Source organism: Cebus imitator, unplaced genomic scaffold, assembly GCF_001604975.1.
Source record: "Cebus imitator isolate Cc_AM_T3 unplaced genomic scaffold, Cebus_imitator-1.0 Scaffold221, whole genome shotgun sequence".
In the NCBI taxonomy this organism is placed as follows: domain Eukaryota; kingdom Metazoa; phylum Chordata; class Mammalia; order Primates; family Cebidae; genus Cebus; species Cebus imitator.
In genome coordinates, this window is record NW_016107536.1 from 2,436,291 (window position 1) to 2,457,236 (window position 20,946).

At 37.1% G+C, this 20,946-nt stretch overlaps 1 protein-coding gene across 1 annotated transcript in view; it reads left to right on the plus strand.

The window, feature by feature from the left end:
- The window catches only part of ADAM7 (ADAM metallopeptidase domain 7), a 55,030-nt gene extending 34,365 nt beyond the window's left edge, over positions 1 to 20,665 (plus strand). Inside the window, exons 12-22 of the mRNA XM_017549766.2 lie at positions 35 to 209; positions 1,671 to 1,760; positions 2,779 to 2,974; positions 3,376 to 3,478; positions 3,930 to 4,116; positions 10,458 to 10,538; positions 11,524 to 11,602; positions 12,122 to 12,227; positions 12,794 to 12,893; positions 18,605 to 18,660; positions 19,656 to 20,665. Of these exons, the coding sequence (XP_017405255.1) occupies positions 35 to 209; positions 1,671 to 1,760; positions 2,779 to 2,974; positions 3,376 to 3,478; positions 3,930 to 4,116; positions 10,458 to 10,538; positions 11,524 to 11,602; positions 12,122 to 12,227; positions 12,794 to 12,893; positions 18,605 to 18,660; position 19,656 (1,174 nt within the window). The 3' untranslated portion in view covers positions 19,657 to 20,665. The remainder of the gene's footprint in view (positions 1 to 34; positions 210 to 1,670; positions 1,761 to 2,778; positions 2,975 to 3,375; positions 3,479 to 3,929; positions 4,117 to 10,457; positions 10,539 to 11,523; positions 11,603 to 12,121; positions 12,228 to 12,793; positions 12,894 to 18,604; positions 18,661 to 19,655) is intronic.
- Positions 20,666 to 20,946: the final 281 nt, after the last annotated feature.

The following is a 20,946-nucleotide window of genomic DNA, read 5'->3' on the forward strand; positions in this document are numbered from 1 at the left end:
GACTAATCTTTATTTTACCTCATCCTATCTCTAGCATTCCTGCACTAAAATTCAGTAAGTGCAGCCAAGACCAATACCAGCAATACCTGAAGGATTACAAGCCAACATGCATGCTCAACATTCCGTTTCCTTACAATCTCGATGATTTCCAATACTGTGGAAACAAGAGGGTGGATGAGGGTGAAGAATGTGACTGTGGCAGTAGCCAGGTATGTACAAATGATATGATCTTTAAAGTGCAAAGTTTATGACCAGGTAGAACCTAGGCAGATTACGGCCATTAATCCAATCAACCACAGTGTTCCTTGTAACGCTTTTTAAAATTTTGCTTTCCATCTTTATTTTATAAAACAAATTATTGGTGCATTCCAAGCCTTCTTAACAAGTCATAAATCATGGGTAGTGACCTTGCTGCAGACTAGCAGCATCACCTTTCCTGTTTATATGTCATTGGTTCTGCTTGTGAGAGGGCCCATAAGTGTCCTTAAGTCTGATCTCTCATGCACAGTTGGAATCTGCTCTACAAAATCTCTTACTCAATCAAGTTTTATTTACTAACTTATGAGGCAAACCTGTATCACAGTTGGACAGTTCCATCTGTATTAGAAAACTCTTTCTTAATAGAGCAGAAATCTTTTTCTTAATAGAGCAGAAACCTTCTACTGTTTCATGTATTTATTGTAGCTGTGGTCTCTGGAGCATTTAGGAAAAGCCCTTGAGGCAAATTTGAAAGTAATTCTTGATGTGCTTTTCCCCAACATAGAAGCTATTTGTTTTAAGAGCTTATCACATAGGTGTGTGTTCTAGACAACTGCCTCTCAAATTAATAAGTGCAGATGAATCACCAGGGGACACTGTTAAAATATAGACTCAGATTCAGTAAGTGTGGAGTGGTGCTCAGGTTCTGCATACCTACCTAGCTGTAAGGTTACATTGATGTTGCTGGCCAGAAGACCACAATTTTGTTATCTACAGTCTAGATAATGCACAATTCAAGGACTGTCAGAGACTCCATAATCAGACTGGAAACAGTGACCTGTCCAAAGGGCATAAGAATGTCTTCAAATGTCTCAGCTTAAATGTAATGAGGTGCTTAATTTTGGAAACAAATCCTCCAGTCCATATGCATTCTTTGGAATGGTTCCATGAATTCATTCTTACATGTGAGGTACCTTATCCAGCCAGACTCCATTTTCTTTGAGGTTTTAATTTTGTTTGAGAAAACAGGGCATAAGTTACCGTTTTGATGCTATTTAATGATATATCAAAAAATAAAAGTGAGCCAGAATCATCTGGCAGCTTGAGCAAAAGGTAAAACCAGATCTTCGGCAGCTGAACTATCTCACATCACACTTCAGTACAGGGAAGCGTTAAGACCCTTCAAGGAAATGGAGATCATTAGGATAGTGGAAGATTACAAATGTTGGACTCCCTAATTCTGTCAATGAGAATCCATTACATGTAATGTACCGAATAGCACGAGAGAAGGAGACACAGTGAAAGTCCCAAACAGCAGTTCCAAACAGTAATCTTTATGTATACACCATAGCCAACAATCATGCATTAGTATTTAAGTCTAGCAGATTACACAGAAGCACAACTAGTTAATTCTTCAAACAGGAGTCAAAGCACATACCAACTTCTCAACTTTCTTTTGTGATTATTGCCAGGAGTGTACTAATCCTTGCTGTGATGCACACACATGTGTACTGAAGCCAGGATTTACTTGTGCAGAAGGAGAATGCTGTGAATCTTGTCAGGTAAGGTCGTGACAAGGTCTACATTGCCAGGAGAAGTGTTTTTTCAGTTTAAGAATATGTAGGATCCAAGAGTTATCTAACCATTGGAGAACCCTGCACCATTGATTCCAGAATGAAGCTAGGCTTGCAAGTACCCAACAGAGATTCCTGTGAGATGCTCCAACATCTGAGCATTGGGCTGTGCTATGGCTTGGGGGGTGGTGAAACTTCAAGTAGCAACTGGAGTTTTAGGAGGGAAGTCAAATGACCAACTCTTTCCTTGCTCCTTTGTAAATAATCACCAACCTGTTTAACCTTAGCTGAGAGGATAGGTGAACTCCCACGCGGGAGCTAAAAGGGAAAGGGCTTTTTTTTAGGATTGGAAAGTGGTAGTGGCTAGTAAGTAGAGAAACATTACTAACGAAGACAACTGGAAACCCCAATGGCTCTGTCCTGGGGTTTATTGACGCTTCTTTCACCCAATATGTTATAAACTCATAAAGAAAACAAACATGTCTTATGCATCTTCAAATTCATCTAGAACCCAGCGTAATCAAATTCGTATTGAATGGCTGAATGAGATATTATCTCTGTGCAGTTCCCTCCAGGAGTGAAAGCAAGGGTATTTTTTTCCAGCTCATATGCAGGAATTTGATTCACTGAGACTGGAGATTTCCTCATCATAGGTAGGGGTTCCCAGTTCGAGGTGGGTAGGGGGCAGGGAGATTGTGTACTGGATCCCGTGGGACAAAGACAAGACAAGAAAAATAAAAACACCTGCCCATTTCTTCATCTGATGTACATCCCAACTCTATCTAAGGCTGTTCTAATACCAAATTTCAAAAACAACATTCTGTCATTCCTAAGATCACATGAGTGCCAACGCATTTACAAATGATTATGATTCTTGGTGGAATGAAGAAGGAAGTTATGATCTATTCTTAAAACCTTTTTAAGATAAATACATCAACTTTCTACCCACTTACAAAACCTTACCGACCTAAATGTATTCAGGAACCTTTTTGTTTTTCCTCAACAGATTAAAAAAGCAGGGTCCATATGCAGACCAGCGAAAGATGAATGTGATTTTCCTGAAATGTGCACCGGCCACTCGCCTGCATGTCCTATGGACCAGTTCAGAGTCAATGGATTTCCTTGCAAGAACTCAGAAGGCTACTGCTTCATGGGGAAGTGTCCCACTTGTGGGGATCAATGCTCTGAATTATTTGATGATGGTGAGAGACAATCACAGTGAATGATTCACACAGATGATGGCCTATATTTCTGTTATTTCCCTATAGGAATTGGGTCAAGATCAGAGATAACACCATCTGTGGCATTATTCCAAGATATTGCTTAGCATTTCTCTGGCTATTACCTCCAATATGAGTTGATATTACATCAATATTAACTGACTATCTCAGTATGTGAGCTCTGTACATTTGTTACTGTTTTCTATCTCCAGCCTAAAGTATTATCCTAAGGCAACAGGAAGATAGTTTTAAAATAATTTATTACATTCTACTTCACTATGACATTATTCTGGAAGTTTAATTACATTAGTAAATTAAGGTCTTTTATGATTCATGATATTCATGCTTTTATTGTTTTACTTTTATACAATTTTTTACCCCAGAGGCAACAGAAAGTCATGATATCTGCTATGAGATGAATACAAAAGGAAATAAATTTGGATACTGCAAAAACAAGGAAAATAGATTTCTTCCCTGTGAAGAGAAGTAAGTGCCCTGTGGAAAAAAAGTAATTTGCCTTCTTACAGTGTTTTTCCAAAATCAGAATAGCTCCTGTTCCCATAGCTGTTAACCTCTTTTTACTGAGATTGGGAGAAGAGGGGAACAGGAAATAAGAAGGAAATCTTAGCATCTTGATTAAAATGATGATAATTTAAATTACTAATAAGAAATATCTTCTGTAAACTTAAGTCAACATTGCTTAGTGAGGTTCACATGGAAATCCAAAAGAAATGCGATCATTTTATATTTTTTACTGACTCATCTCAGTTCCCTGGACCAAGACTTTGCCCAGTGTTTTTTTTCTGCCCATCCCAGCCTCCTTAACTTGCTGAGAAATCTGGATCTAGACAAAAAGTGGCCAGGCGGCTTCATTGCCAGCCTAGTCTCAAATGTTGTGTTTCTAATTCCAAGTGTGACTATTCTCCCTTTCCTTCAGAGATGTCAGATGTGGAAAGGTCTACTGCACTGGAGGGGACCATTCCTCTGTCCTTGGAGAAGACAAGACCTATCACCTTATGGATCCCCAGCAGAATGTTACTGTCGAATGCAAAACCAGTTTTTTATACCATGATTCTAGAGACGTTGGCCTAGTGGCTTCAGGAACAAAATGCGGAGATGGAATGGTAAGACAAAAGCCTTTTGTTTTATTAAAACTTCTTAGTTCAATCCTTTCAAAAAATTGTTGGATACTGTAATTGGTTCCAAAGGGGCCTAGATATGGAAAAGGAAAAAATATTGAAAAGTATTTTTTTAACGAGGAGCAGAGTAGCAGTAACACTGTAATAAACATCCATTTTGCCTAACTTTAGTCATGCCAAATGATACATAATTGTTACAAACGTGCTTAATTAGTAACTTACAATGGATATCTAATGAAATTACAGATGTAAATTATTCTAATTAATGTGACTATAAGTAGCCTCACATACTTCATTTATTTTATTCATTCAACCGTATCTACTGGCCAAGTACTATGGTGCCACTGACTGTACATGAAAGGTAAGCATACATGAGAATTTCATACACTAAAAATTAAATAATTATAGTTTAACAAAAGTGTTTTCTTGGTGTGACCAGCGTACATTCATGCCTAAAGGAAAAAGTGCATGACTTTGCTTACAGAAGATGAAATGGCATCTTAAATGAGTAACATTTCAGCTTTAACTTGATGAACATTTTAACACACAGAAAATGGAAGAAGACATTTTAGCAAAAAATGCCTGCACAATATGCAAAGGTACGAAGTGTATGGAATAATTCAGATAACCAGCAATTTCAGAGTGGCTTGACCTTTGGGTAAAATGGTAAAAGATGAAATTAAGACAGAACAGGGCCAAATTGGAAAGAGGTTTTTACAGCAAGACAACAATATTAGAATGCATACTCTAAACATTAGCTGGCTCACAAAGAATATAGGGGAAGCACAATCAAATAGCTGATTACTCCAAAAATCAGCTATTTGAAATTGAGTAGTTTCTCCTTGTGGTATGTCTCCCCCTCTGTCTCTACACTATCACCAAAAATATTACAGTGACATTTGTACAGTGTGATAGAGAAATAAATTGAAAACCAAAGTTCAGAATGTTAAAAAAAAAAAGAATTAGAACTAAATATTTCATAGAGACTTATATTTTGAGTCTATATATTTAGCTATACTCCTTCCCATTAAAATGATTAAATGAATATCAACATGCTAAGAAATTTATATTTGTGAAAGTTAACTTAATTTTCTTAGCATGTTGATATTCATTTAATCATAAAACTAAAAAATTCAAAGATACTGAATAAGACAAAGTGTGAAGCCTCAGGTTGAAGAAAATACCAAAAGATTTGCTATTCACTTCAGATATGAAAAACGAGCCTGAGATATAAAGTGCTCCCTTCTTTAAGAGTGGCAAGGGCTGAAGAAAGGAGCTGATAGAAAGGCAGTTTTTAAGGAATCCATCTCCATCTCCTAAGTACGTTGTGACCATGTACTCTGCATAGACGGCTTAATCCTTCAACAGAAGGCCTAGGGCAGAAGTACATCCATCACAGTGGTGCCAGTTCTTTGGCCATTTTCTAACGAGGAAATTCACGCATAGTAAATGCTGGTTTATGTGAATATCACAATGATATGAGTGAAAAAATCTTCCTTTTGGCACTGAAATGCTATTTTTAGACTATGAGCTATGGGATCTTATTCAAATCTGTTGTTTGAGCAGGGCTTCTCTAAAAGCAAAAGACAAGCAAAGGAGTAGGCTAATAAGACAGAAAACATTTTGGTAGTAATTGTCCCACTCCAGCCAAACATCAGTGAAAAAATCTGTGGTCTGACTCCCCCTACATCAGCAAGGATCAAGTGGGAAACCCAGACTTCATTTTCTTCCAGCTCTGACAGATGCCCGGCCTCCACACAGGGTTTCAGCAAAGGCTTATGGGAGTCAGGATATTCACCACAGCTCAGGGGCGATGAATTCTTCCAACCCTGTTGTGTCATGAAGGTATGTGAGGAGGCTGGGTTTCCACCCCAGCTGGCAGGAGTGAGACAGGGATTCTGTTCCCTTACAAGAACAGTTTTAGAGAAGGCTTGCTAAAACAACAGATTGGAATAAGATCCCATACCTCATAGTCCTCAAAGTATCTAGAATACATATGAATGCCACTCCTACACAAAAAACCACAAAAATCTCAACTGAAATGACAAAAGACAATCTCCACATTCAACAACAAGGTGACACATATGTTGGATTTACCTGATAAGGAATTTAAAGCAGCCTTTATAAAAATGCTTCAGTGAACAATTACACACATGCTTGAAATTAAAAAAAAAAAAATAGGTCTCAGCAAAGTAAAAGAAAGTTCCAGCAAAGATGTGTAAAATCTAAGAACCAAATAAAAATTTTAGAACCGAAAAAAATACAATCCTGGAATACAAAAATTCAGTGAATGAGCTCAACAGAAGAATGGAGAGAACAGAATAAAGAATGAATGAATTTAAAGAATAAAATAAAAATCGTTCAGTCTCAATCGTCATTTCAAGTATAGGTGAGTTTAAGGTGAAACTGGAGCAAAGATAATTCTTATTATGTTTTAGCAAAGACACTGGTGGCATTTTGCTCCTATCCTAGAGATTTGTGGAAATTTGAACTGAAGAGAGATGATTTAGGGTATATGGCAGAAGAAATTTCTAAGCAGCAAAGCATTCAAGATGTGACTTGGGTGCTGTGAAAGGCATTCAGTTTTATAAGGGAAGCAGAGCGTAAAAGTTCAGAAAATTTGCAGCCTGACAATATGATAGAAATGAAAAACCCATTTTCTGAGGAGAAACTGAAGCTGACTTCAGATATATGCATAAGAAATGAGAAGCCAAATGTTAATCTCAAAAACAATGGGGAAAATGTCTCCAGAGGTCATGTTAGAGGGCTTCATGGCAGCCCCTCCTATCACAGGCCCAGAGGCCTAGGAGAGAATGGTTTGGTGGGCCAGGCCCAGGATCCCTGTGCTGTGTGCAGTCTAGGAACTTGGTTCCTTGCACCTTAGTCGCTCCAGCTGTGACTAAAAGGGGCCAAGGTACAGCTTGGGCTGTTGCTTCAGTGGGTGGAAACTCCAGGTCTTGGCAGTCTCCATGTGGTGTTGAGCCTGTGGGTGCACAGAAGTACAGAACTGAGGGGCCGGGCGCGGTGGCTCAAGCCTGTAATCCCAGCACTGTGGGAGGCCGAGGCGGGTGGATCACGAGGTCAAGAGATCGAGACCATCCTGGTCAACATAGTGAAACCCCGTCTCTACTAAAAATACAAAAAATTAGCTGGGCATGGTGGTGCATGCCTGTAATCCCAGCGACTCAGGAGGCTGGGGCAGGAGAATTGCCTGAACCCGGGAGGCGGAGGTTGCGGTGAGCCGAGATCGCGCCATTGCACTCCAGCCTGGGTAACAAGAGCGAAACTCCGTCTCAAAAAAAAAAAAAAAAGAAGTACAGAACTGAGGTTTGGGAACCTAGACTTAGATTTCAGAAGATGCATGAAAATGCCTGGATGCCCAGGCAAAAGTTTCCTGCAGGGGCAGGGCCCTCATGGAGAACCTCTGCTAGGGCAGTGTTGATGGGAAACGTAGGGTCAGACACCCCACACATAGTTCCTGCTGGGGCACTGCCTAGTGGAGCTGTGAGAAGAGGGCCACTATCCTCCAGACCCCAGGATAGTAGATCCACCCACAGTTTGGACTGTGCACCTGGAAAAGCTGCAGACACTCAATGTCAGCCCATAGAAGCAGCCAGGAGGGAGGCTGTACCCTGCAAAGCCACAGAAACTGAGCTGCCCAAGGCTATGTGAACCCAACTCTTGTATCCGTGTGACCTGGATGTGAGATATGGAGTCAAAGGAGATCATTTTGGAGCTTTAAGATTTGACTGGCCCACTGGATTTCAGACTTGTATGGGGCCTGTTAGGTCCTTTGTTTTGGCCAATTTCTCTCATTTGGAATGGCTGCATTTATCCAATGCCTGTACCACCACTGTATCCAAGAAGTAAGTTACTTGCTTTTGATTTTACAGGCTTATAGGTGAAAGGGACTTGCCTTGTATTAGATGAGACTTTAGACTATGGACTTTTGACTTAATGCTGAAATGAGTTAAGATTTTGGAGACTGTTGGGAAGGCATGATTGGTTTTAAAATGTGAGGACTTGAGGTTTGGGAGGTGCTGGGGTGGAATGATACGGTTTGGCTTGTCCTGACCCAAATCTCAGCTTGAATTCCCACACATCATGGGAAGGACCCAATGGGAGGTAACGGAATCATGGGGGCAGGTCTTTCTCATGCTGTTCTCATGATAGTGAGTAAGTCTCATGAGATCTGATGCTTATAAGGGGGAGTTATCCTGCACAAGCTCTGTTTGCTTGCTGCCATCCATGTAAGACATGACTTGCTCCTCCTTGCTTTCTACCATGATTGTAAGGCTTCCCAAGCCATGTAGAAATATAAGTCCAATTAAACCTCTTTCTTTTGTACATTGACCAGTCTCACATATGTCTTTACCAGCAGCATGAAAATAAACTAATACAATGTTCAAAGATTTCCTCCTTTATTAAGAAAAAGTTAAGTTTTTGGATGAAATTTTAAAAGATATTAAATGTATATGAAACAGTATAATTGGAGATCAAAGAGCATTGCCTTCAATGTACACAATGTCATGATTGCTGGTTTATATGTAATGTGGAGAGTAAAGCACTGAATGGATATTACAAAAAAACATCAGTAAGTTAGAAGCTAAACTTCTTAACACAGAAAAGACAAAGGAACTTCAAAAATCAAAGAAAATAAATAAAAGCAGGAAATAGAGTTCTAAAACATTCATTAAAGATTTAATATGGATTATAAATTTTTTTAAAAAAGCAGAAGAGAGGTGAAAATATAATTAATGAAATAATCATAATGTGTCCCTGATCTGAAGAATATATGAAAAATTCACTTAGTGCCAGGAAAAATTTGTAGAAAGAGATGAGTGCTTTTACTTACTCTCATGCCTTGAATGTCAAGAATAAAGAATACACGTGATAGCACAAAGGAGAAAAGGTCATTAATTTTCCTTAAGAAGAAAGATCAGGTTACCATAAAACTTCTCTGCAACAAGTATCCAGAAGATAATAGAGCAATATCTGCAGAGATTTGAAAATATAATTGTTAGGACCCTAAAACTATGTATACAGCCAAATTATTATCCAGACAGGAAAGCAACAGAATGATACTCTCACACACATCATGATTTATAAAATATATAGAAATATATAAACTGCTCTTATTTTCTGAAAAGAAAAATAGTCAAGGACATATTCTGGCCGACTGAGAAATAAATTAAAATTAAGAAGGTAAAATGAGGAGGTAGGATATTAAAAGAATGATTGCAAGCAACAAAATCTGTAAAACTTTTGAGTAAATTCTAGTTATTTATTGTAATATATTTATTACAAGAATGTAAAAAATCTCATGAATAACAAATAATTTTCACAACCTGGAATCTCATTTACTCAATCAAAAACTTGAACTGAGAGAAAGAGGAAATAAGTAAAAACATGATAAATTTCTTATCTTACAGAAGGAGGAATTAATGCTGATTTTTTCTTGAAAATGACAGAATTGTTTAGATTAAAATATATTAATATAAACCAAATCAATATTTAGAAACTAGCATGCATAGCTTTCAAATCAGAGAAAACAATAGCCAAATAAAAGTGACAAATATAGTAAAAGGTATGCTACAATGTCTAATATTGGAAATCAAGTAATTAAAATGAAAGAAGTAAGACTATATAGACCCCTTATTACAATAAATATGAATGGATTAAGTTCTCCCTGTACAAAATGTAAATATAATCTTTGAATTGGTGCCAATAAATAAATGTTTAATTATAAATAAAATTAAAAATGATTAAAAATTAAGTAAATGAGTAAAGATGAACCACCAAAGACCAAAAATAACAAAACCAATAATATTTTGTTGATCAAATTTACCAAGACAAAGGAAAATTTGAAACAAAAATATTAAACACAAAAAGATTAATTGATATTAATAAAATACCCGACCAGCAACTGTGGTATAATAAACATACACTGTTAAACCAAATCAAAAGAAAAACTTCACTGAAACAAAAGAAACTGTTGTGATTGCAGTTTTAGAATCTTTGACAGATTAACATTGAGAGGATTACTAAGAACATAAACACTTAATAACTAATGAGTTTAAAATATTTGTTTGCATGTACAGTATATTCCTCGAACATTTATAGAGGATTTCTTTATCCACAGAAGTTACTACATGTGGAATTTTACAACAGGAAAAATTACATAACTTGTAATTAACTTATGTAAATTGAAATTTTTCATATGTAAATTACATGCAAAATTGTACACGTCACATGAATTATGTGAAATTACAATTTCACATGAATTGTAAGCCATTTTAACTCATGCTTGGTTACTTCATTTCTAGGTGTGCAGCATTGGTGAATGTCTAAACATGGAAAAGGTCTACAACTCAACCAATTGCCCTTCTCAGTGCCATGAAAATGCTGTAAGATTTGACTTCTTTTAAAATTAACCTTTTATCAGCCATATATTTACTTTATTCCTCAGTCTGTATGTGCATGTATATGTATGTGTATATGTATGTTTTCTGCTTTTTAAATCAAACATATATTTCGGATTTTTTCATATGTTATCAACAAAATTGATCCAAGGAGCCAAACCACATATTATTACACACAGATATAGCCAGTGTTACAAGTAAAGCTTTCATTATTGGACTGGCTATCTAGAATTCAGCAATTTATGTATATATAAAGTTTAAATCTGGTGTTTAAAGTTGAATCTATTGCAACATACCTTATAGTTAAATTACACCAACGTCAAGTTAAGCTTTTGAGAAAATCAACAAACATATATTTTTTCACTTAATTAACACAATTTAATACCAGCAATTACTAACAGTTTGTGCATAACATCTCTCATAAGCTGGGTTAATCAGTAACACTTACATAGTAATACACACACACACACACACACACACACACACACACACACATACATAAAGTTTTAAAATCTTCATAATCACCTTAAAAGGTTATGGGAAAAGCTGGGATTTAAATTCAGAAAGACTACATTTTTCCCACATCAAATTTACCTCATAATTACTAAGCTTAGTTGGAGCCTGATCTTCGGCTATGATGTATCCAGCTCTAACAGGGGCTGTTGATTTAATGACAAGGGAGCTTTCTGGAAAGATAAATCATGCTGTCTTGTTCATCTGTCATTGAATTTGTCAGTATCATTCTCTTATTCAAAGGCCTTTTTCAAAGATGATTGATTCCTGTATTTTGTTTACTTATTTTTATGCATCATTAATTTTGTTAGGTAGTTTAATTAACTAATAAAAAAATGTGTATGTATGTGTGCTTGTGTGCATGTATGTCTAATGTAGAGGTAGCACCAAACTAGGTGAGCTGCAGAACACAATTTATATTAGTCGTTTGAGAAAATATCATTGGCTGCTTTTCCAGATGGATGACCATGGACTCCAGTGCCACTGTGAAGAAGGACAGGCACCTGTAGCCTGGGAAGAAACCTTAAATGTTACCAGTGAGCATCCTAAAATAAAATCTTTCATATATCAAAAGCCTACCCAGCAAGAAAAATTGTTTTTCTTATTTTTCAAGTCTGGATTTAGTTGTTTTGTTTTTATATGGATTTGTATGGTCTTTTTTATTATTTTACATAGACAGCCAAATTGATTTTACTGCAATCCTCTTCTAGAGCCAATGTAGTCTCTTCTAGATAAATTAGATTTTCTTAGGTCTTCCACAAACCCTCAACACACAAGGGCTATTCTATAGTTAATAACTGACAACCAAAACTCTTCCTGATGATCATGGTTCCCTTAAATATAATGGAATATTGGGTGGAATTTCAGTTGCAAATACAAATGATAATTTATATAATGTTTGGGGTTTTTACTTTACGTAAAATAACTGAGAGGACAGGAAAATCAAAGTCCTATAGAAAGGAATAAGTAGCATTGTAACAGCTCCATTAAATGTTAATATTTCACTGTTCTGCAACTGATGCCCTGGCTGAAGCCCATGTTTTTTAATGTTGCAGATGTCGTCATCTCGGTCGTTGTGCTTGCCCTGGTTATTATCGGTATCGGAGTTGTCATACTATTAATTCGTTACCAAAACTGTATTAAGTTGAAGCAAGTTCACAGGTACATTTGCATTTTCTGTGTGTTGAAGGGAGTTGTTACTGAGAATACACAAGCTTTGTAGCCACAGAGGATATTCAATGGGGTGAGTAAGGGCTTTTTACTGAAGATCTGATAAGAATAGTAGTAACTCAAGCTTTTATGTACTTGCTCATATCCAGATGCTAATCCCAATGCTAATTCCCAAACTTTGTGCCCTTTGAAATCACCTATGGATCTTTCAAAAAATACTGATGTGGTTTGAGGACATTGTGATTTAATTGTTATTGGATACAACTTGAGCATCATTATTTTAAAAATCTTGTAGATGATTTAATTTTAGCCATAAGTTTATCCCATAGTTTCTGATATTTCCAACACCAAGAATCAGAAAGGTGACATCAATGAAGACTGTATAAGTATTAAGTTGATAATTAAAAATATAAATAACATTATTTCAGTACATTTAACAGTGTAATAAAATGGAAATTTTTGAAATGTAAAAACTACTAAAGCTTTCTCATGAAGAAATAGATAACCTGAAAGGCCCTATATCTAATAAATTAAGTGTTCAATTTCCTTCTTGACAGCCCACCTACAGAAACCCTGGGAGTGGAAAATAAAGGATACTTTGGTGACGAGCAGCAGAGGAAGACTGAGTCGATCCTGCCAGAAATTCATTTCCTACATGTAAGAAAGTTCTATTTCCAACAGTGTGTGTTTAAAGTAGAATCCTTCTTAAGCTAAATGAGGCCAAAAGTGCAGAGGAGCAATTTAACATGGTTCTACACACATGAAGCTTTGAATCTACATGTAGGGAAATGAAAGAGGTCAGTACTCAAAACAAATATGGAACAATAACCAAGATACTATTTCAGAGCAGAATATATTGGTTGAATAAAATACTGACTTGTGCACTGTTGGAAAAATTTACAAGTATAAACCACATTATGGGCCATAAAGGAAGTCTTACTAAACTTAAAACAATTGGGCCAGGTGCTGTGGCTCATGCCTGTAATCCCAGCACTTTGGGAGGCTGAGATGGGCAGATCACCTGAGATCAGGAGTTTGAGGCCAGCCTGGCAAATAGGGTGAAATCCCATCTCTACTAAAAGAAAAAAAAAAAGGATTAGAGCCATATAAAATATATTCTCAGAATTATATTACAACAGAAATTACTAATGGAAAGATACTGCTGATTAGAAAAATTCTCAGTTGAAAATTAGATAATGAATTCTAAGGAACTCAAATTTCAAAAGGGAAATTAGAAAGTATTTTATCCTAAATAAAAACTAAATACAACACACCAAAACAGGTGGATGCAGTAAATCAGTAGAGGAAAATTTATAGTAAAATCAGTAGAAGAAAATTTATACCTGCTTATGTTAGAAAAGAAAGGTAGAAGATCAATGACCTCAGCTTTTACTTTAAGAAACAAGAGAAAATAAAGAAAATGAAGCCTTATATGTAGAGGACAAGAAAAAGTAAATGTCAGATTGGTCACCAATGAAATAGAAAACAGAAAAACAACAGAAAAATGTATTTTGAGAAGATTAATAAATTTTATAAGCCTCCAGCCAGTGTAACTAGTTAGTACGTATTTTTAACACCAAGAATCAGAAAGGCAATATCACTGAAGATTCCGTAAGTATTAAGTTGACAATTAGAAAATATTATGAAAAACTTTTCAACAGATTTAGACAGTGCAATGAAATTGAAATTTTTAAAAGATAAAGATTACTAAAGTTTACTCATGAAGAAATAAATAATCTGAATAGTTCTGTATCTAGTAAGTTAAATTTGTAGATAAACTTTCTACACACAAAAATGACATTAGACCGATATGGCTCTACTGGTGAATTCTATTTAAAAATTCATGAAGACCTAACAGGAATTCCACATAAACTTTTTCAGATAATTGGAAAGAAGGAGGAAATTTCCAATTTATTTCATGAGGCCAATATTTCTCTGATACCTACCTATACAAAGCCATTGCAAGAAGAAAACACTACTGACCAATACACTAACAAATATAGATGCACGAATTATTATTAGATTTTAGCCAATTGAATCTCATGATAAAGGACAATGCATCATGATCATTATAAAGGATAATGCATCATGATCAAGTGTTACTGCAGTAATGCAAAGAAACTTCACCATTCAAAAAAGCAATGAAGCTAATTTAGTGTATTATCAATGAAAGTGTATAATCATTTGATCATATCAATAGATGCAGGAAAAATATTTGAAAAAAATCTAAAATCTATTCCAGAGAAAACTCAGTAAAGTAGGAATATAAGCAATATATGAAGATCTAAGAAAAACATTGAAAATTCTGCAGATGTCCCTGCAAATCACAGCTTGCTCAATGACTATAGCAACAGCTATGATTCCCAATACATTCAGCTCACTTTAAAAACTGAGTGGACAGGCACGGTGGCTCATAGCTGTAATTCCAGCACTTTAGGAGTCCAAGGCAAGAGGATCATTTGAGGCCAGAAGTTTGAGACCAGGCTGGGTAACATGGCAAGGCTTTGTCTGTATATACACAGCCAAGCATAATGGTGCACACCTGTAGTCCCTAGCTACATGGGAGACTGAGGCACCAAAAATCTTTGGAGCCCAAACATCAGGTTGCCATGAACTATGATCATGCCACTGAACCTGGGCTACAGAGTGACACCCTGTCTCAAACGACAACAACAAAACAACACAAAACCTGTAAGCAAAGTTTAAGAAACTATAAAGGCATTAGCTTTTTAAAAAATTAGCTGATGAAGAAAGCATCATCCTTGATAAGATTATCTCTTTGAAATGATTTAGGATTTAAATCATAAAGAAGGAATCGAAAGCCCCAAATTTTAAGGCTAATAATTAAGTGACTGTTGCCACATGCAAGTGCCAATACAAATAGAATGTTGGCAGTATTTTTAAATCACGATATTTTTGGATGGTGGGGTGGTCTTGTTACATCTGAATGCTTTGACCAGGCCCTCGGCATCCCATAAACCTTGTGTTTTTTTACTGTACAGCATTGCAGAGCATGCCCTCACTCTATCCCCCAGAATACACATATGACATTTTAGTGGAAATGCCTCTGCTGAATGTCACTGGAGCATAGCCATAATGGATCTTTCTCTGGTTAAGTATGATGGTTACTTACCATTTTATCCACTTATACTCTTTTTTATGCCAGATGTGACTCCAAAAAGTAAAAATGAGTCTTAATTGTCCATTAGAATGGACAAAATAAATCTATGTTTTTTTTTTAAGTTTACACTGAAAGTTTCAGGAATGAAAGCACATGATGCTAATATAATTCTCATTCATTTGTGCTGAGGTTTAAATGAGAAACTGTATGTAAATGTATGTAGCACGGTGATTGGTATATATTTAGCACTCGATATGTGTGGGTTTGTTTGTTTTTTGAGATGGAGTCTGGCTCTGTTGCTAGGCTGGAGTACAGTGGTGCAATATTGGCGCACAGCAACCTCTGCCTCCCAGGTTCAAGTGAATCTCCTGTCTCAGACTCCCAAGTAGCTGGGATTACAGGCACACACCACCACGTTCAGTTAATTTTTGTATTTTTAGTAAAGACAGGGTTTCACCAGGTTGGCCAGGATGGTCTTGATCTCTTGACCTCGTGATCTGCATGCCTCAGCCTCCCAAAGTACTGGGATTACAGGCATGAGCCACTGTACCCAGCCAACATGTGTTTTTTTTTAAAAATACTATGCCTCCTGTGCTGTTGTAGTTACTTTCCTAATTACATTTTCCTTAAATTAATATGTTAAAAGAGGTGGACTTCCAGAGAGAGGGGTCAGGAAAGGTAGCCTGAGCACTGGTCAGTGATGAATAATCAGAGAACTTAGGACATATTTGTTAATGATTCCAGATTCTCAGCTTCCTCTAAGGGCTTTTGGTTTTTTGGTTAAATGAGGGGTCCTTGAACAGAACACAAATAAATATCTGTTGAATATATGAATAAGTTCAGTTTGCTGCTGATGGCATATACACCATGATATTAACACAGATAGCAGAATTTGGACCCGCAAACATCACATTTAGAGTTTTTGTATTTTTTTGGCATGAAATATTGCAAACAATGATGATTTAACTGATGCTTATTTGACATAGTTACCCACCAAAGACCATTTCTCAGCCACACTGGGAGCTTGTAGAAGGTCCATCTTTGGTGTGTTTTACCTGTTACGTTAATGATGCTTGCTTTTTGTTTGTTTGTTTATTTTTTCTCTCCTTGCTCTGGCATCCAGTGCCTCTCCCAGACCCTGCTTCCACTGGACCATGCTTTCTAGTTGTATTAATGTCTACTAGGAATTTATGAGAATGCACTTTATTTTTTTTATTTTTTGTTTTTGTTTTTTTGAGATGGAGTTTCACTCTTGTTGCCCAGACTAAAATGCAATGGCACAATCTCAGCTCACCACAACCTCTGCCTCCTGGGTTCAAGCAATTCTCCTGCCTCAGCCTCCCGAGGAGCTAACAGGCATATGCCACCACACCCAGCTAATTTTTTTTTTAATTTTTTTTTTAGTACAGACGGGGTTTCTCCATGCTGGTCAGGCTGGTTTCGAACTCCCGACCTCAGGTGATCCGCCTGCCTTGGCCTCCCAAAGTGCTGAGATCGTAGCCATGAGCCGCCACTGCACCCAGCCAGGATGCACTTTAAAGAGGGAAACTTAATTTAGGAATTTTTGTACTTTAATAGGAAGTTGTGGAGTTTCTCAAAGACATTCAAAGCCCAAAGGAATGTGTCTGGTTGTGGAATTTCAGGCATACAGTCCCTTAGTGATAGTAAGATTTGGTGGCTAACAGACCTGCCTCATCATATTCATATCACAACGTACAAATAACCACTTTTTTATATGTAAATTTTCCTTATAGACAGATCCTTAGATAGACTCATGTGTCGTCGGGTAACAATCTAGGCAAGAATAGTGTATGTGGGTCTTTTAGTATTTCTATATTTACTAGGAATTGCAGATTAACAGTCTCTCTTTTCACAAGCAGACAACTCCAGAGTCCTTGGAAAGCCTGCCCACCAGTTTTTCAAGTCCTCACTACATCACACTGGTATGTTCTCCCTCCCATTCCTCCTGGTGATGGCCTGTGTCCTTTCCACTAATAATTTTTATGCAACTTAACCATTTCCTGGTTCTTTGAAAAGGCCGAAAAATATCACATTGATAGCTGTCTGAGTGGAGGTAGAAATAGGACATGCTCTCATAGAGGCTTACTTCTTAACAGTGTGGAGATTAGGGTGAAGAGGGTGACGTGAGCCAGACAAGTCCTGGGGCAGACCTAGTCTTTGTTTAAAATGTTGGCATTTTTTTCATCATGATACATGTATTTTCTTGCAAATTAATTTGGATATTTTAAACTAACACATTTGCACATAATTTATCTTAATTGCTGAATTCGTTTTCACCCCTTAAATTCTGCTCCTGAGACCAATGCCTCACTCTCCACATTCTAGTCCTGGCCCCTGTTCTGAAAGGCAAAAAACAGCGATGGTTTTCAATGAGTCCTTGATCAGCCAGAGGGCTCTCCCCTGGAACCCTCATTTAGCAGAGGGAGTATAATCCCTGCATCTTTATTTATAAGGGAGAAACAAAATAGCCATCTTAGCACACACATGCATTAGAGACTGAGTCAACACACACACACACACACACAGAGAGAGAGAGAGAGAGAGAGAGAGAGAGAGAGAGAGACAGAGAGAGAGGGAGAGAGAGTGATTACAGGATTTCTAAGAACTGCCCAAATAGCTAGAATCTCTATCCCTACATCCTCAAGCCTACTCCATAGAGCACTTGTTACTCAGAACTGGGTGCTGAATACATGCAGATTTTCAACTCTGTATTTTTAAAAGCAACCATTCTCATTAAGCTTTCTTTATGGATGACTAAAACGCTGTGATTTGTTGATTAGTTCTAGTCTGTGGTTGCACAGAATCTTCAGATCACACAAAAGGATCACAGGAAGTGCCAAACAGCTGGGCGAGTTGTATGAATAAATTATTCCTTGAACCAGTGCCTATGTTTAAAATCAATTTTCCTGGGATTCCAATAGAGATATTATTGGAATGAAAGTGCTAATAATTAAAAGCGTTTGAAAATCTCTTATCTAATATATTCTAGGGAAGATTCACAAGTTTTACAAGGAATAATGGTTTCTGACAGAACTTCACTTAGCCAGAACTATCTATCCACCTCTCCCCCAGTCCTATAGAATTTACAAACTGTGTTAAGCAGAGGTGGTCTGCGTATGTGTATATGTGCTCATGTGTATGTGTGCATATACATGTCTGTGTGTGGATGCACATGACTGTTAACATCTGGTGCAGCTCCTGATACAACATAATTTATTTATTATAGAAACCTGCAAGTAAGGATTCAAGAGGAATTGCAGATCCCAATCAAAATGCCAAGTGGTAGGTTACCCTGACAGATAGTACCTCCCTTTGTTGTTTTTCCAATGCGGGCATAGTTTTGTGTTCTTTAACTACTCACTGACTTACTAGGGGTATCTTCTGAACTTATCAACAGAATAAAAGGGTTAGAATTGTTTTAGCTGATATGCTTAAATTTCTAATACATAATTTTGCTAAGGTTGTTTTAATCCAAAACTTTCAAGCCTGACCAAAGGAGCAATCTAGAATTCAACTGTGCCAGAGTCTCAATACAGGTGAGGAAGAAGGAAAGCAGCACTATTCTTTCAGACTTTCGTTGGTCAGAGGGTACAAACCCACAGGTTTTCTTCAAGTATGTTAAAGGACTTAGTAATGTTGAGAATCACCGCAAAGGAACAGTTTCCTTGGCGATGACTTTTCTAAATCTTCCCCTTACCAAATCAATAAGCGGGAGGGTTGATTACACATTTGACTTAGTATGTCTGTATTAGAACATTTATCCAAAAATTGTGATTTATGTCAAAGGGAACGAAAACGAGCATGGCTTGAGTATATTTCGAGTTTGTTTTCATTTCTTCCTTCTTTCATTTTTGCTGAGTTTTTATAGTGTACTAGGCACTGGATTAGTATGACGATGCCTTCCACAAAGCGTTATGAGGAATTTTGCTTAACACAGATACACTGCCTCCCTCCACTGAAAAGCACAGTATCTTCTAATGATCCTGACATTCCACAATGACAAGCTTGTCCCACAGGGAGTAGAGAGTAGAGACACTCCTTAGTGCAAGCAAACTGGCATCCCATAATGGAAAACACAGTTATTTTCTTTCATAATAGGCCTATTTATTTTATAGCTGCTTAATTAGCAATGGCTAGGGAGATCTCTAAAAGCACAAATAAATGTGAGACTACAGAATCCAGAAAGGTTATTCTAATTAGTAGATATAAATGAAGAAATACATAGTTCACAGATTTTATAGAAAACAACTTATTTTTAACCATCTGTTTCTATGTAGAGCTTGAAGTTGGATATCCAAAATGGCTGTGCACGCCTAGGCTGGGGATGCTGGATCCCAAGATCTTCACAACCTTACCTAGATATTTGCTACTTAAATTTTTGGTAGTTCTTCTAATGTTCTTTATCCAGACAGAAAATGTTTAAGAGAAACAACTTCTTCCTGTTAATATTCACCAGTAGAATTCACACTCTCTATCATAGACATATGCTGCGGAAAAAAATTTCTTAAGGTCTTTCAAATGCTCTTTAGTGTAATATCAAAATTTGTACTCTTGCTGTAGGATTTTTCCTACAAAATGTTACTCTAGTTTCTTTTAAGAGTCAAAGTTCGCGGATGATAACTTATAGTCTAAGAAGTAAAACACTGCATATAAAAAGTTAGTTCTTTGAAAACATAAAAATACTTTTAAAAAACCTCAACATGACGTCTTTATCACTAATTCTGGCTTAAATAAAATTCCTGCAGAAATGCCAAAGAAGGCAGGGCAGAGTGACATGGATTCCACCAGGTAATTTAAAGTGAAAGAGGCAAAAGAATAGTGGCCAGAACTGCAAGATAGTCCTTAAAATAATAGTGGCAGGAAAGGAAGATATAGAATGCTCCTTGCAATTCTAAATTCCTAGGTTTGCCTTTCTAGAATTTCTTAAGAAGCTGACAGAGAAATCAGGGGGTAACAAGAATTTCAGAAAATGTATTCCAAGTGAGAGGACATACAGCTCTTAAGAAGGACTTCTAAGGTCTTTATCTTGTGCAACTTGACAATGTGCCATTTCTGTGCTGTCTCTGCCCGCTCCCTGTCTGTTACGGGATGGGGGTTAACCTGGGAATGATTTCAGCTGCTTCTAACGCAGATGCCTCTCAAGGTGTTCTCTTGTGTCCTCTATTTTCGTCTTGTGAACTGTTAAAGCTACATGCAATGTTTTTTTTTCATTTACCGAAATAAAGATTTCAAGTGCTAAATGAAAATGTTCTGACTAGATGAAATAAATAAAGGCTACAAAGGAAGGCAGAAAGGTTGTTGTCCCTGTTGACATTTGTGTTGCCCTGCTGACTTGTTTTTCTCCTGGAGGAGAGCCTGCCTGCAGCAGAGCACAGCAGTGACTCAGCAATGGATACCACAGGAGCTTGCCTTCAGCGTCTGTTGTTCTTATCAAAGCCGCCACTTTAAGAAACGGTATCTCACTCATAGGCAGGTGTTGAACAATGAGAACACATGGACACAGGGAAGGGAGCATCACATACTGGGGTCTGTCTTGGGGGGGCAAAGGAGTGACAGCAGGAGGGTGTG